Source organism: Camelus bactrianus, chromosome 14 (genome assembly GCF_048773025.1).
Source record: "Camelus bactrianus isolate YW-2024 breed Bactrian camel chromosome 14, ASM4877302v1, whole genome shotgun sequence".
In the NCBI taxonomy this organism is placed as follows: domain Eukaryota; kingdom Metazoa; phylum Chordata; class Mammalia; order Artiodactyla; family Camelidae; genus Camelus; species Camelus bactrianus.
In genome coordinates this window covers 18,077,953-18,092,935 of record NC_133552.1, presented here as the reverse complement: position 1 = coordinate 18,092,935, position 14,983 = coordinate 18,077,953, and the positions used below count along the sequence as shown (strand labels likewise).

Below are 14,983 nucleotides of genomic sequence, written 5' to 3'. Positions count from 1 at the left end.
ATCCATTTTAACTGCTGGTGACAAGTAAGGGATCTAAATGGTTTCTCCAGCCTTTGAGTCCCATTTCCTTACACTTAACTTTCTCACACCTAAGGTTAGCAAGTATCCAATGGAATTATAACAGTATTTTACTTACAGATTTTTAAAAATTAAATGGAAACCCCTTTATTTTCTGTCCTCTTGCCCAGTTTCCTTAATCACTTTGTCCACTTTGCCAAGATACTCAAAATACATTCATTCCAGCTCCTCCTAATCTACTTGCTTCAGACTATGTGTCAAGATAACCAGTTTTGTAAAATATTTTAACATAATTAAATTACTCTTTATTAAAGGACTTGCTGTATTTCCTTCTGATTTATTCAAAGCTTTAGGAAATGATTTCTGAAACTTCAGTATTGATGGTACAGGTTCCCGTTTTCTGTAGAGATTTCTTTGCTGTTAAACTTCATCTTTCACTTTTTCATTAAGAAAGAAATTTGAATTCCAAAAGATCTAAATACTTTTTATTTTTTTACCAGAGAAGAGGAAAGTGCCCATGTGGCAGTATTATCAACTCATCTTAATGACTTCACTCCATTCAGCATCAAAGCCTTAGAAACAGCATTCCAGTCTAGATAAGAAATTTGAAATGGAATAATTTATAAGCTAAGCTCTGTTTCTTCTGGTTTTAATGAAGTTTATCTTTTTATTTTATATATACATGAAAAGGCCATTCCAGAAATTCTGAATACAAACAATATATCCTCATAGAATAACAAACACACAAAATTAGATAGGGGAAAATAAATGTTTGTAGAGAGATATTCAGATAATACTGGAGAAAGCAGTTCCTTTGCCTTAACATGAAATGGCATTGTTTTTAAAGTTTATTCATTTTGCATCAAAGAAAAGGGATAACTAGTAATTCTCTCAAACTGGATTCTTCAGGTAAGTTGTATGTGGTGGAACTCAATGAATCTCTTACAGGGCTTCTTAATTCATGGTCAGTAGATGGGCTTTAGGAGATACAGTGGTCTCCTGAAGATGTGCAAAATTGTGTGGATTTTTCCAGGGAACAGATTTATAGTTTATTTCAGATTCTCATAGAGAAGCCTGGGAGCCTCAAAGAGCTTGAGAACCACTGATACAGAAACTAAATTATTTTATAATAGCTTTATTATTTAGGGACTAAATTGCCTCAGCAAGCATAAGGCTTTTGAAGGCAGGTTTGTATATTACTTACATCCCTAAATAGTCATACATTCCACAGCACAAACATAGTAGGAAGTCAGTAAATATTAAATGAACTGATTTGAGAAAAAGGAAATGGTCACATCCTCCGTATTTAAGGACGACCATATTTTCCTCAGATGGATTTTGATAGGCCTCATGTCGTTTGTGGCAGGAGTCGGGTACAAAGAGCTGGCCTCAAAGAAGCATGAAATACCAGAGCCACAGTTATCCTTGCCTAGAAAAGAGGGCAGGAAGGGGTCAGCATGGATCCCCATGTTGCCATTTATCTCAGTGGGATCCAGAGAAGTCGCTTCCATCCCTAAAATTGAAGGAGTTGCACTGGATAATTGTTGTGATCCCTTCCAGCTCTTAATCTGTGATCCTCCCCGTCTTCTATTTCACCTCCTCCTCTCCACTTCCCACTCACATTTGAATTGAACTGGCAAAGCCCATTGACCTAGAAAGAAAGTGTCTAGAGCCCAGCTCTTCTCCATGTAGGAAACTATTATCCCTTTTAAAAGGTTCACAGTTTATAAGCCAGTCTGTACTAATGGTCATCATTATATTCTTACTAATTTGATCTTAGTCTAAGCAATACCAAGAGAATGAAGGGACCCACTGTAGTGTGAAGATGAGTGATCCAGGAAAGATGCCTCCTGGTGTGATAGAAAAAGCATGAGATTAGGAGTAATAGGATCTCAGTTCAAGTCCCAACCCTGCCATTTAGCCAAATAGTCCTAGACAGGGTACTTAAATACATTTAATGTTTAATACGTTATTTATTTAATATTTAATGTACTTAACATATGACACATGATATAAAATTTACCTATATGTTCAAATTAAATGTTCATAATAATATACTTTGTAAATATGTTTAAAATAATACCTAGTTTATAGGATCCTTGTAATAGCTAATGTTTATGAAAGATACATTGTCAACTGCAAAGTATTTTATATTTATTGTTAGTATTAGTAAACAAATGCTTGAGCCCTGTGTAGATGGGAGAAAAGAGACTTTAATCAGTTCTTTAGTATATGAATTTAATGACATTCTCTTGTCTTCTGATGGCCCCCAGTACCACTTTTGATAACAAGTTTCTAACCATGAAGTGTGTCACTTTAACACATCCTCTTTGTTATTAACACTACTACTGTATTCTTAAGTTGCCATCTGCTTTCTGACCTTTAGAATGTCATTCTTGACATTGTGAATGTATCTGAAGTATTTTCTTGTTTTTCCAGTCCCTTCCCTCCTATGTTCTCCTTCCTAAAAACCTTCACATCTACAAGCAAAATTATTGATTAGAGAAAATGCTCTTAGGGCCAGCCTTTTCTGTCATTCTCCAGTATGTGACTTGCATAAGCAGTCAGAGTTAAAGTTACTCATTAAGGGCAAATAAGCCAATTTTAAAAGGCCAAGATCTGGTAACTGATATAAAGTCAGAAACATGGTGTCCATTTAAAGGAGTGTTTTTATGGAGTTTAAATTTTGGTTTTTTTCCCTCTAAAGTGAAATATCAGAGGAAGCCTATTATTTCTCTCCTGACAGCCTTTGCTCTTTCACCTTGAACGTGTTATGTCTAGACTTTCTTCGTATTTTTTTTAATATCTGTAAAATAAAAACATAACAGCATTTCCTTCAGAAATACAGACCATTAGAAACTTTATGTAATTGCTCCTTTGAAACACCAAACTGCCAAGACTTGGACTTTGAGCCCTAGCACACTGTTTTCTAACCCAGCACCCATTTACCAGTGCTTCCTCAAACATACATTTCTGTTAAAAGTGTTATCAAAAATCGGCTCTGATTATAACTGAACCTCTTCTCTTCATTTCCTTGTGCTCTAAATCCACTTAATTTCAGGTCAAGATTCAAGGAAATGTATCTTTGATTACTGATGACTCCTTCTAAATCAGCAGTCCCCAATCATGTCAATCTAGTGGATCATTTACTTTTTAATTCAGAATATATAATTGAACAGTTTGCATGCTTTTATAGAGTAAGTTCACATCAACAGGAAAAACTAGGCAAAGATTTACATGGCTTTGATTTTGAAGCAGCTTGATGTCCATACTTCAAGTTCCCCAGCACTAGATAATGCTCAGCCAGCCATTGCTTATTTGCAAAGTAGGCTTAGGCTTTGCAAATAAAGCTGATGCAGCAATAAAGTAATCTTAGCCTGATCCTAAGGGTTTGTTTCTAGACAGGCCTAAATAAAGGCTTGATAGAAATAATTTAAGTGAAACTTGGCATCAGTAAGCTATAAGAAGATAGGCTTTTTTAAAGGAGAAAATGGCTAGAGAACTTGATACACTGAGCATTTCTCCTGACAGAAGGTAAAATTTTATTTACAAGTGTTTGCTCTTACAGATCTGTGAATTGGGTGGAAGTCTTTCAGGTGCAAGAAATAGAAACTCTGTTCTTAAACAAAAATAGTGTTTATTGGCTCTTGTAGTTGGGAAGTTCAGGAATGCACCTTGCTTTAGACATGCTACTAGTATTATTTTGTTAGAAATGTCCCTTCCTTCCCTCATCATTCTGTCTTTCTTGTGTATTGTCTTAAAGAATATCTTGTTGTGTAGCAGTCAGAGTGGCCTCCCAAAGCACCTCTCAGCTAGCAACTTCGAAGCAAAAAGAGAATATCTGTCTTGGTTTTTCCAGTAAAAGCCCAGGGAAGACTGGTGGGGTGGTATGCCCATTTCTGAGCCAAGAAGACAGGGTAAGGGCAGTCTACCAGCCAGGCCCACTGCCTCTCCCATACATGTGCCACACTGCCTGGTACAGAAATAGCACCTGCTCAGTGTTAACCATTTTACTGTTATCACAAATTTAGCCTATTGACAACAGAACTCTTGATTTCTACGCCCCTCCAAAACCTCCCTGAGATTTCTCCATTTCAGTAAGTGACACCACCATGCCCTAGGCTGCTCAAGCCAGACACCTGTGCTCCTGTTTTCTCTTCATGGTATTTACATATATTACACATTATGATACATGTGTAGCATATTTATCTATTACAGATCTCTGACTCGGGATCTGAGAGGTAAAAGCAATCTTAGAGATAATCTAGTCTAAATTACGGTCCCAGGGAAGGGAGTTGCCTAGTGGTTTGAACCCACCTCTTACCACATTGCCTCTTCTTTCAGACACATGTATACACCTGTAGACAAGCAAGGAAGATATTTTTCTGACACAAGGAACCCCTTTTTAATGAGGGGGAAAAAGCTAATTTCTCAGGTAGACTGCTTGCAGATTTCTTTACTATTAAGAATCATCATTGTTAAATCTAAGCCAGGTACATAGAGAATGGAATCTAAGCTTTATCTTGATTCATTCAGTTCCTAATCCAAAGTAAAATAGGTGTTTTTAATGTTTGAAGCTCACTCCCAAATTTACTACTAAGTAAGTGCTGATTTTATCATAATGTTTTCCTCTGACATATAATTTCACTGTTTTACTTGGTTCCTTTTTGCTTTTTTTCCCCTGAATCTTCATTATTTCCTTTTTGATGACATATTCCCCTTCAGTTCTCTCTTCACTTTTCCTGTAACTGTAAGTTTTTATTTTTGAATGGTACTACTAAAACTAAAAAGACCACCAATTTCCCAGCAAAGCATATTAATTAATGACAGCCCTTTATGAGACTTCCATTTTAAAAAATAAAATAATTGCAGTGACCAATTAACTCGGTCAGAGTGTGGTACTAAAAAATACTTATTTGCTAGCTTATGAATTTGAGCCTTAATTAAAAGTTTAAGAATATTAAATGTCATTCTAAAATAAATTATTGACTATTGAATATAAATGGATAAAATTTAAATATATTTATGAAATGTTAATGCTTTCTGTATGAATAGAAGGTCTAATAACTAAGATATACTACCAAGCTTATTATGAAATAGTAACATTTTCTCTTTCAACTTATATGATTTGTTTTAGCCTTTTTACTTTTTTTCTTTTTTACCTTATTTCTGAATGAGGTAAAATTGGGAGTGATTTTACTAACATAACAAATTGAGTCCAGATTTTACATGAGATATTATGTAGGTAAAAGCAGTATCTGACATAGGCTCCCAAAAAACAAAATTGGGTGCTATTTACATACAAAATTTACATAGAGTTTTTAATTAAGCAGTAGGCCACAAAATTTATATTTAATCTGAAAAATGTCAAAATTTATATTTAAGTTTATATTTAAAATTCATATTTAATCTGAAAATTTATATTTAATCTGAAAAAAATTTATATTTAATCTGAAAAATGTCATTAGCCAGAAACTCTCCTTCCCCACACTTCCAGTCCTATTTGATTATAAAAAGAGGTAAAAGTCAATGTTTAAGCTCATTAACTGCCTTCTGGTTTCTTTATTTTGTCCCTGAGCAAGCTGGAAGAAAGGGTTTGTTTTAAACTTGCCATCCTTACGAGAATTATCTCATAATGAGAAAGAAGTCATTTTCTTTGCGTTGGTCTCTGCATTAGAGAACACATTACTCTGTGGATTTAAGTGTTTGAAGCCTCCTGGTTTCTCTAACTCAGCAGGGGAATTGAGATACCAGAGGATAAGCCTGTTGGCAGAAAACCTTGTAGTGCCAGCCTGGCTGGCCACTTCAGTTCTGTATTGCAGCATTAGAGAGCCATTTCTGCCATCTGAAATGTCCCAAGACAGATATTCTAATTCCATCATATTTTCCAGTACATATGGACGGATCCACAGAGCTAGCTAGCCACTGTTAATTGGAAATGTTACTTTACCCGTGGTAATTTGGTAATTAAAAAATGATGTTACCTCAATTTGTTACGAGCTGTTATTCCCCCATTACTTTAAAACCTTACTTTCAGTACAAGTTATACTTTTTTTTAAAGTTACAGTTCAGTGGATTTCAGCATATTCACATAGTTGTACAGTCATTGCCACAGTCAATTTTAGAACATTTACTTCAGCCTACAAAGAAACTTCATAGCTATTAGCAATCACTCCATCACCCCTCCCCCACAACCCTAGCGAACCTAATGTACGGATCTACTTTCTGTCTCTAAAGATTTGCCTATTCTGGACATTTCATATAAATGGAATCATTTAATATGTGGTCTTTTATGACTGACTTCTTTTATTTAGACATGATGTTTTCAGGTTTCATCCATGTTATGACATGTATTTCTTTTCTGTTGCCAAATAGTATACCATTATATGGATACGCAACGTTTTGTTTATCCATTCACCCACAGGTGAACATTAGTTGTTTCCACTTTTTGGTTACTATGAGTAAAGCTGCTAGGAACATTTTTGTCCAAGTTTTTGTGTGAACATATATTTTTATTTCTCTTGGGAGTAAAATTGTTGGGTCACTGGTAACTGTGTTTAACCTAAGGAACTGCCTGATTATCATCAATCCTTTTTAAATCCTTATCCAGCAAACACTTTTATCTACTGTTGCCCTAAAGTAAAACTTAACTTTCCATTACAAATACTTTAAAAGTGAATAATGCTTCATCCATAAGGTAGGGGTGCAGTGTGCGTAGGGTTTGTGCCTGACCATTTCGTTATTCATCATCTCTCTGCTTCTTAAGAGTTTGACGAAGGGAGGAATGCAGCATGTGGGACCCTAAGAGGATGACAGGGCAGGGACTAGTAGAAAAGCAGAGGTGAAACCAGAAGAAGGAAAGAGGAGAAAACTGCTGTGTTGGCCCATGTTCCAGGTCCTCAGCATCATCTTCCCTCTCCCATTCACAGTTCTCTCTGTCTAAAGGGGTGAAAACATAGGTTGCCTTTGTTCACAGCTTATGCATATTAATGTGTGGTTTGTTTATTTTTTTAATGAAAGAATTTTGTGCCTTGGAGCCACTAACATCTTCATTAGGAAGTCTCTGTTCTGTTGACCTTGCTTAAAGGAGTCACAGTCAGTCACACAAAAATCACATAAACATGAAGTGATATTTTGAAATTATCACAGAACTGACCATGAATGCCCTTGCCGTTGGGTCACTTTATAAAAAGCATATAGCATTTTCCCTTTGGTGACTGTATTAACCAGTGCCATCTTTGGTATAGATTTGCATAATGCATCTTCAGTCCAACGTTTTGGAGAAGATTTTGTGACCAGAAGTCTAGTAGGGATGTATCATTCGCTTACCCAAAGCAGTATTATTTGGTGGTCAACTCTGTCAAAGGCATGTTTTTTTTTATCAACTTCTAGGAATTTAGATATAGTTCATTTATTATTATGTATATTAACAGTAAAATTCCTGATAAAATGAAATGCAGATAAATCCTCCATTTGGTTGGCAGAGCAGTGGAGGAAAAGTTGATATGAGAAATGGCAGGGGAGGGAAGAGAAGAGAGGCTAGGCTGGTCGGCTCCTGGGCCTCGTGGCTCTACCTACATAGATTTGTCTTGGTCTTGGTTGGGGGAGAAAGGGGGTTAGGAACTTGGTCTGTGGGTTTCTGGGGTTTTGGCCACAGTTTTACCTTGATCCACAAACGCAAAGCATATCCTACTCACTTTACTTTTTTACTCCAGTATGTGCTTTGCTTTTCCTTGCAAGGAAGCTGTAATGTTCTGTCTCTTCTTTCTCTGCATTCAGACTTGCTGTCAGTACTCTCCCACACAGCCCTTTGATTTAGAATTGCTGGACCTGAACCAGTGTATTGTTTCAGATCTTGTTCTGCAGAACTACCCATTAGTCAGTAATGAGAAATCTTTCCAGTTCTATGTGACATAAAGGTGATCTACTCAGTTCTGGAATCTCTGTTTAAAATTAAGTGGTCAGACAAAAGATTAAACTGCAGAGTCAGTGTGTAGAATAAATAGGAGATGGAGAACTAGTTTCTCTTGATCCCTGCACACAATTGTCTTTCAATTCAAATAATCAAATGTACATCCTCAAAGTCGGACCGAACATCTTGACTCAGGCTGGGCAGGGTGTCTCTTCCTAGTGCTCCTGGAAGATCCTGTGTATGTGTCCTTATTACTGTGTGTCTTTTATTTTATAATTGCCTGCTTATATGCCTTTGTCTCCCCTAAACACACCCTAATCTTAAACTGTGAACTCTATGAGGATTAAAACAGACTATGTGCCACTCTACCTGGTGCTAAAATAAATATTTGTGTGGATATGTAAATTATTTAAAAGGAAAGGTAGATTACCAATTAATCCTCAATCCTGCTGGAACTCTTAAACTTTCCACCTCACTTGGCTTTGTCTCAGATATTTTAGCACTATAATACAGATTTTGGTGGTAAATGTCATTCAGATTCAGGTAATACAGTTGAATCAATTTTTATATCTCAAACTGGGTCATTGCCCTATACGTTAATTAGATGAAAAATGAAAACAACTAGAGTTAGCAGTTTATTCCTATGGGCCTTCTAAATGATCTCCCCCCAGTCACCACCTCCTCCCCCACCCAGTGCTCTTAGCTCTCTTGTTTACTCTTCCCAGGTCATTCAGCACACATGCACGGTGCCTCTGTGATGTGCAGGCAGGCTCTGGAATGGGAGCACATGGTTTGATGGAAGAGATAGCCGTGTACATAAAGGTTATAATAGAGCTGAGGGCTCTCCCTGAAGTACATACAGTGTGAAATGTAAATCTGAGAAGTGGGACTGTTAGGGAAAGTTTCTCAGAAAATGACATTTGTGCCGAGTCTTAAAGGATGTGGAGTTCAGATTTGAGGAAAGGGGATAAACATTACAAGGAAAGGGAAGAGCATATGGAAGAAAACTAGAAGCATGCAGACACATGGCAATTGTGTGAAAAAGGAAGTGTTAGAGGATGAGGCCAAAGGGAAAAGACAGACCTGAGTGGATGCTTGTGAAAGACTTTGGAATTTCATGTGTAGGCCAAAGAGGAAGTCATTGAGAATTTTTAAACAGAGAAATGACATGATCTCACCGTTCTCTGCCTGTGTCTTTCCTTCAAGGATTGTCTGACCTTGTTTTTCTCTATTATTACTACTACTTTCTCCGCTAATGTTTTGTACCAAGTTAATTCATTTAGTTATAGTAAAATGGTCTCAGGTTGCAATTTCGAACATTCTCGGAGTTAGGAAGTTTGCCCCTTCCCCCCCAAAAAAGGAGTTCCGTTACCATGGCTGGATATTGTGACACTAATCCCATCTTGTTACTCGACAAATTGACAGACCGAGAATGTCCCTTATTGTTAAAAAGGAAAAAAGGGTGACATCTTCATGAGAAACAAGTACTCCATAACCTTATTATACTAGTTTAACGAAACGGGGGTGGGCTATACACGTAAGCAACTGAGTTTGTACACTTAAGACTGTCTTAATATTTTGTGTTTAACCCTTTCTAGGCTTTTCATCTTCCGTATCTAGATTATGAACGGGTGTGCTAGACTTGAAGTGAAGGGAGCATCTGTCAGGCACTCACAGGGCTCCTGGCAGTTGCTCTCTTCACATGTGACCCATTGCAGTGCATCCACAGTTGTATGATTGTGCGTGGGGTCTAGCCATCTCACAGTAAGCCATTCTTTGGAATTTTATAAAGCAGTCACTCGTGGCACCTAAACTAAACATCAAAGCCCAACCTGTCGTTTTCCACTTATGAATCTTGTTTGGTTAGAAAGTAGTTTATGAACAGTGTCCCATTTTTTTGATGCAATCTTAAGTAGCAGGCGGCAGGTGTGCTACGTATTACCCAGTTGTCTCAGGCTTGCTTGAGTGATAAACTTACTGCCTTACCCGGGTCCGTCAGCAAAGCCAGCTACAGGTGTGGGAGGCGGGCAGGCCTCCTCCTGGGGAAATCCAGGCTTCATTCGATTCGCTGCTGCCACCTGCTGGGGCCTGGCTGCCAGGCTGGGGAAGCTGCTCAAGTGGGAGCTAAGCCATCAGGCCGACTGAGGGGCCCGTATGTAGTTCCAGTGCTGAACAGATAGCCCTGAATAAAAGGACTTTATAAACTGTAGAGCATTACACCAGTCAGTGTAAGGTCATGTCGGATTATGTGGGTTAACGCATGGTCTCCAGCAGGGGAGCGGCTTGGGAAGCTAAGTAATACTTCAAGGACCCAAGGATTACAGAGTATTAGAGCGAGAAGAACCCTTTAAGCAGGTGCTGCGGTTAGTGTAGTTAAATCAGAGGCTCCTGGGGGCTCGTGAAATGCAGATTCCTTGGCCTGGCCCCAGAGATTTGGATTCACTAGGCCTAAAATGGGACTTATTTCCCAGGCTTCCCCTGCGGTCCTGATGCAGATAGTCTAGCACACATTTCAGTAAGGCACTGCCTTAAACACTATCAAGTATTAGGGGAGATGTCAGCTTCTCAACCATTTTCTAGTGCCTCATTTCAATAAATAAAAAAAAAAATTACATCCTCTATCAATGGGATGAGTCACTGCAATATACCTGTAACTGATTCTTTGGAGCATACACACAAAAATTATTGTTGAGTTGGTTTGTTCTGCAGAAGAAGAAGGAAAAAAGTCACTTTTAAATGATTAACTCTTCTCTCTTCCCTGAGAAGGAAGTTCTGTAATTTGTATTGGTCAGTGTTTAGTGGAATGTTTTTGGCCTTAGGCATTGGCAGGTGGAGGTGGGGTTTGATGTTGCATTTATCATAACCATCATTTCCATAAATGCAGTAATCATTTGGGTAATACTGAACTTTCAGGAACCTGAGATACCATGGCACAGAGTTCTCCCCTGCATCATCACTCATCTCTTTCCTTTGGTAAAAAAAGGAAAGCTGCAGCCCCCAGATTTTTCACATGTCCTGTTATCACTTCTCATCCCTCACCTTGGCAAGCTTGGGCAAGATACAAATAATAGTAAGCATAAGTAATAACTTCCTTGTTACCCAAGAAAAATAAGTGGCCCGATAGCAAGTTTGGGAACTCACAGCTTAGGATTCTGGATACCTGTCATGTGTTTGTTCACAGAATTTAATGTCCCAGAGATACATGGCCTTTTTTAATATATGCTACTGCTTCTGAATTGACTGTTTCCAATCTAAGAATAACCCCATCTGACTGTGAACTCACTGATGCCCCTGAACTCAAGGGCAAATTACACTTGGTATACTATGTCATCTTAATAAATATTAAGTGCTAGTAATCTTTGTATTTTCATCTAGGCTTTTTTGGGGTTTGTGGGGTTTTTTGTTTTTTGGTTTTGGGGTTTTTTTAGCTTTCAAAGTTGCTAGCACTAAGGACTTCCATCCCCTTTAATGCAACTGATATCTTTAATGCAGTTATGTATTGCATGCATAGAATCAAAAAGGCAGTTTATTGAACTTCTTTGTAAAGAAATATTGTTGAACTTTCAGGATCATAATTTTTATTTCTTTGTAGATGTGGTTTAACATATTTTATTTTAAATTTTGTTTCCTGCCTTCATAAACTCACCTGTCAAGGTGTTTTTGTTTCTGTCTTTTTAGTTGTACCTGAAGGAAATCTTAAGAGAAATTGGTATTCAGAATGTAAAAGGGATCCACAAAAACACATGGGAGCTGAAGCCAGAGTACAGACATTATCAAGGAGAAGAAAAGAGTGATTGAGAAAACTCAAAGCCCACCTGCTAACGGAACAACAGGGGTGATGCACTAAGCAGCCGGCATTGATATGTGACTCCTTGAACACCATCTGTCACAGGGGGGAAAGTGACTGGTAACTTTAATTTCTCTAGGTAAATTTTTTAAACAATAATTCTTGTAAAGTTGCTTAAGTAATTTTGAGGAAAAAGAACACATTTATTTATAGACTTAACTTGTAGTAAACCAGATCATTCATGATGGAGTTAGAGGTTGAAGAAGGTTTTTCTTTTTAAATATTAACTTTTAAAGTGTAAAACTAGGAAACGTTTTCTAAATGAGGACTCCCTGTCCTTGTTTCTCTCTAAGTTGCTAAGGTAATACAGACCCAAAGTGAACGGCATAACAAGAAAAAGGTCGTCAACTACAGACACTCTCAAAAGGGAAAGAAAGCCAAAGTTCCTTATTCCGAAATTGTCGAAGAACAAGGCTGTCTTTATTTTTTTTAAACAAGTGATTGTGTTTCATATTAACACACATTAATAAAAGGATAGCATTTATGTTTGTACTAAGACAGCAGTTTTCATCATTAGCTTATTTTACCCTAGTGACGGTGACATGAGAAATGGAGAAAGTCATGATGAATTGGTCTTTCTTCCTGTCCTTTTTTTTTTTCTTTTAAAATAATTAGAAATTAAATACTTTTCCGACAGGTCAAGGTATATATCTCCCATCCATATTATAAGCTTCCCAGAGACTGACTTTGCCCCTGAATTTTACTGCACACTCAGCAGGCGCGTATTGACTATTGTATGACAGATGCTGTTCACAGACTAAAGGAGGGTTGTAGGGGAACCAGTTCCTGGGGAATGAAAGTGTTTTCTTTTATCTGTCTTTTTAATTAATTTTAAATAAAAGCAATACCTGTCCATGGTCAAAGTTTTTCTTAGCACAAAATGTTATATATTAGACATACTCACAAACAAGACCATCAAAACAAAAGAAGCTTTAGCAAACTAAACACAATGAAAAATTTCTTCTTACTTGCTCATTTTGTCAGCTGCTTCTGTACGCTTGCAACCAAGAAGTAGCAAATGCCAAAAAAATTTAAATGTTATGTAATTAAAACAAATCAAGGAAATATCTATCCATTGAGGTAAATATTCTTCTGTATCATTTGACTTTTAGCAGCAAAACACCAAATTGCTGAGGCTGAACACCACTGCATTAAGAAAATTTTTATCCTTGTATTCCCGCTGTGGAATAAAATTCTGATTGAGGAGGGCGGTCCCATTCCCTACCCTTCCTACAGTTGTCTTACCCTGCTTTGTTCTGGTGCAGGAACCAAATGTTATATCCCCATTACCTTTCAGTTCCTAGTTCCTATGGCTCGATGTCAGAAAGCAGATGGATAATGGTGTGATAAATCTGTACAGAGCTGAGAATTCTGGATACCTGTCCTGCGCTTTGTTCATGGTATATCTCTTCTCCCAAATGTTGTCCTTGTGGATGTATGATATTGCCCTGAAACAGACCTGTGTCCCCTGCCTTTTGTTTTTGTGATGACAGCACCTGCTAGATTGAACTTGCTGGCTGCTAATAGGGTTCCCAGGGCAGAGCTGTGTGTCTCATTCAAAGCTCTGCTTTGGTATTTCTGCAAACCTGGTTTCTTCTGCTTATTTTGTTTACCTTTTACCTCATCACACCTGACAGTATCTGCTTGTGTCCTGAACACGTGTTATCTGTTCAGTATTAGAGCTAATCTAGGTGGTAGACTGGCACCATTCCTGATTAATTTTTTGAAATTGCTTTCTTAGTACAAAAATAGAGCTATTGGTCATGGAGGAGACTCTCCCTTCGACCTGGGCTCCCTTTTCTTTCATTTCAGGCCTCTTGCTCTGATAGACATGGTTTTTGACAGCCAGAATCCTAAACCCTTATAACCACTGTGAGATGGAGAGAGAAGAAGGCTGATGAGGGAGATACACATCTGGTAAGATGTCGCATCATAAGAGGACAGGAAGGCCATATGCAATAACTGAGATTGTTCAACTCAACTAGTGCACACATGTAGGGGATATTTTAACTGACAAAATATAGTTAGATTATGGGCGTTGGAAAGATTTGAAATCGCATGTTGCCACAGTAATGTCTGAAAAAAAACTAAACAGGTTTTGCTCTGTTGTATCAGAAGCAGCTCTCGTTGATTTCAGCAGAGCTGCAGTTGTCCCTAATGGTCTATGAACAAATTTTCTTTGAAGCTATTTTATCATTGTTGGTATATATTAGTGAAATAATAGTAAGTAGTGCCTGGCAATGTGTTAAATGCTCTATATTATCTCATTTAATTCTCAGAATTAGTGCTGAAAGGTAGATAGTTTTATAGAACCATTTCCTGCTCAACATATCATCATGAGTTCTGATCCCTCTAGGGAAATTCTACCCTCGGGGCAAAGTGAGTACCAGAGTCTGCTTTCAGCTTGTTTAATTAACAGCTGGTATCTGATTTGGTTAGAAATCATCTAAGTTAAAAAGGACTTTTTTGATGCTTTAGCTTCCAGTTTAAACTAGATTCTGTCAAGTCATTTAGTCTTAAATGTTAGGGTGTTAAAGAATGATTTTCTTAAAGTATACCACATTTTAAATGTTGAAATTTATATTTGAAAGGTCTTAAGAAGATACGAGTTTTTATTGTTTTGTGGAAAAGAATATGTTGCTGGCCTAAAAACTTTAATCTGATGTATTCAGGAAACACGGTGGCTGTGTATGTGGCAAGTATTCATTGACCATGAATATACCCCAGGCACCATGGACCCATAAGTGCTAGGAATTAGAAGCATTCACAGTCTAGTTGGAAAAGAGAATGTAGACGGATAACAATACTGTGTAGGCACAGAAGTGAGAACTAAGTGTTGCACTCAGTCAGAATATTCCAGTTAATTCATTATTGCCATTTATACTCTATGTGGATTTCCAATTTTTAAACCATTTGAATGCGGTAATATATACTTAACTTTAAAACTTATTTGAAAATAATTTAACCATTAATAATTCCTAAAACACAAAAGGATTTATACATTGCCTCAGAATCATTGTTATGAACACATACAGTGGATGTCTATAATACATTGATCTCGTTACTAGAATGTGAAATTACAGCATTTACTGGGCTAGTCCTCGTGACATTTAAGTCTTACTTCTTTTTGCCGTTTCTACTTTCTCCTCGAACAAAAGCCTATGAACCACTTTAGTCATTCACTCATTCATTCATTCAGCGAAAAC

The 14,983-nt window shown here is 37.4% G+C and overlaps 1 protein-coding gene across 1 annotated transcript in view; it reads left to right on the top strand.

The window, feature by feature from the left end:
- GTF2F2 (general transcription factor IIF subunit 2) overlaps positions 1-12,630 on the top strand; it is a 121,406-nt gene extending 108,776 nt beyond the window's left edge. Inside the window, exon 8 of the mRNA XM_010951384.3 lies at positions 11,609-12,630. Within this exon, the coding sequence (XP_010949686.1) occupies positions 11,609-11,728 (120 nt within the window). The 3' untranslated portion in view covers positions 11,729-12,630. The remainder of the gene's footprint in view (positions 1-11,608) is intronic.
- Positions 12,631-14,983: the final 2,353 nt, after the last annotated feature.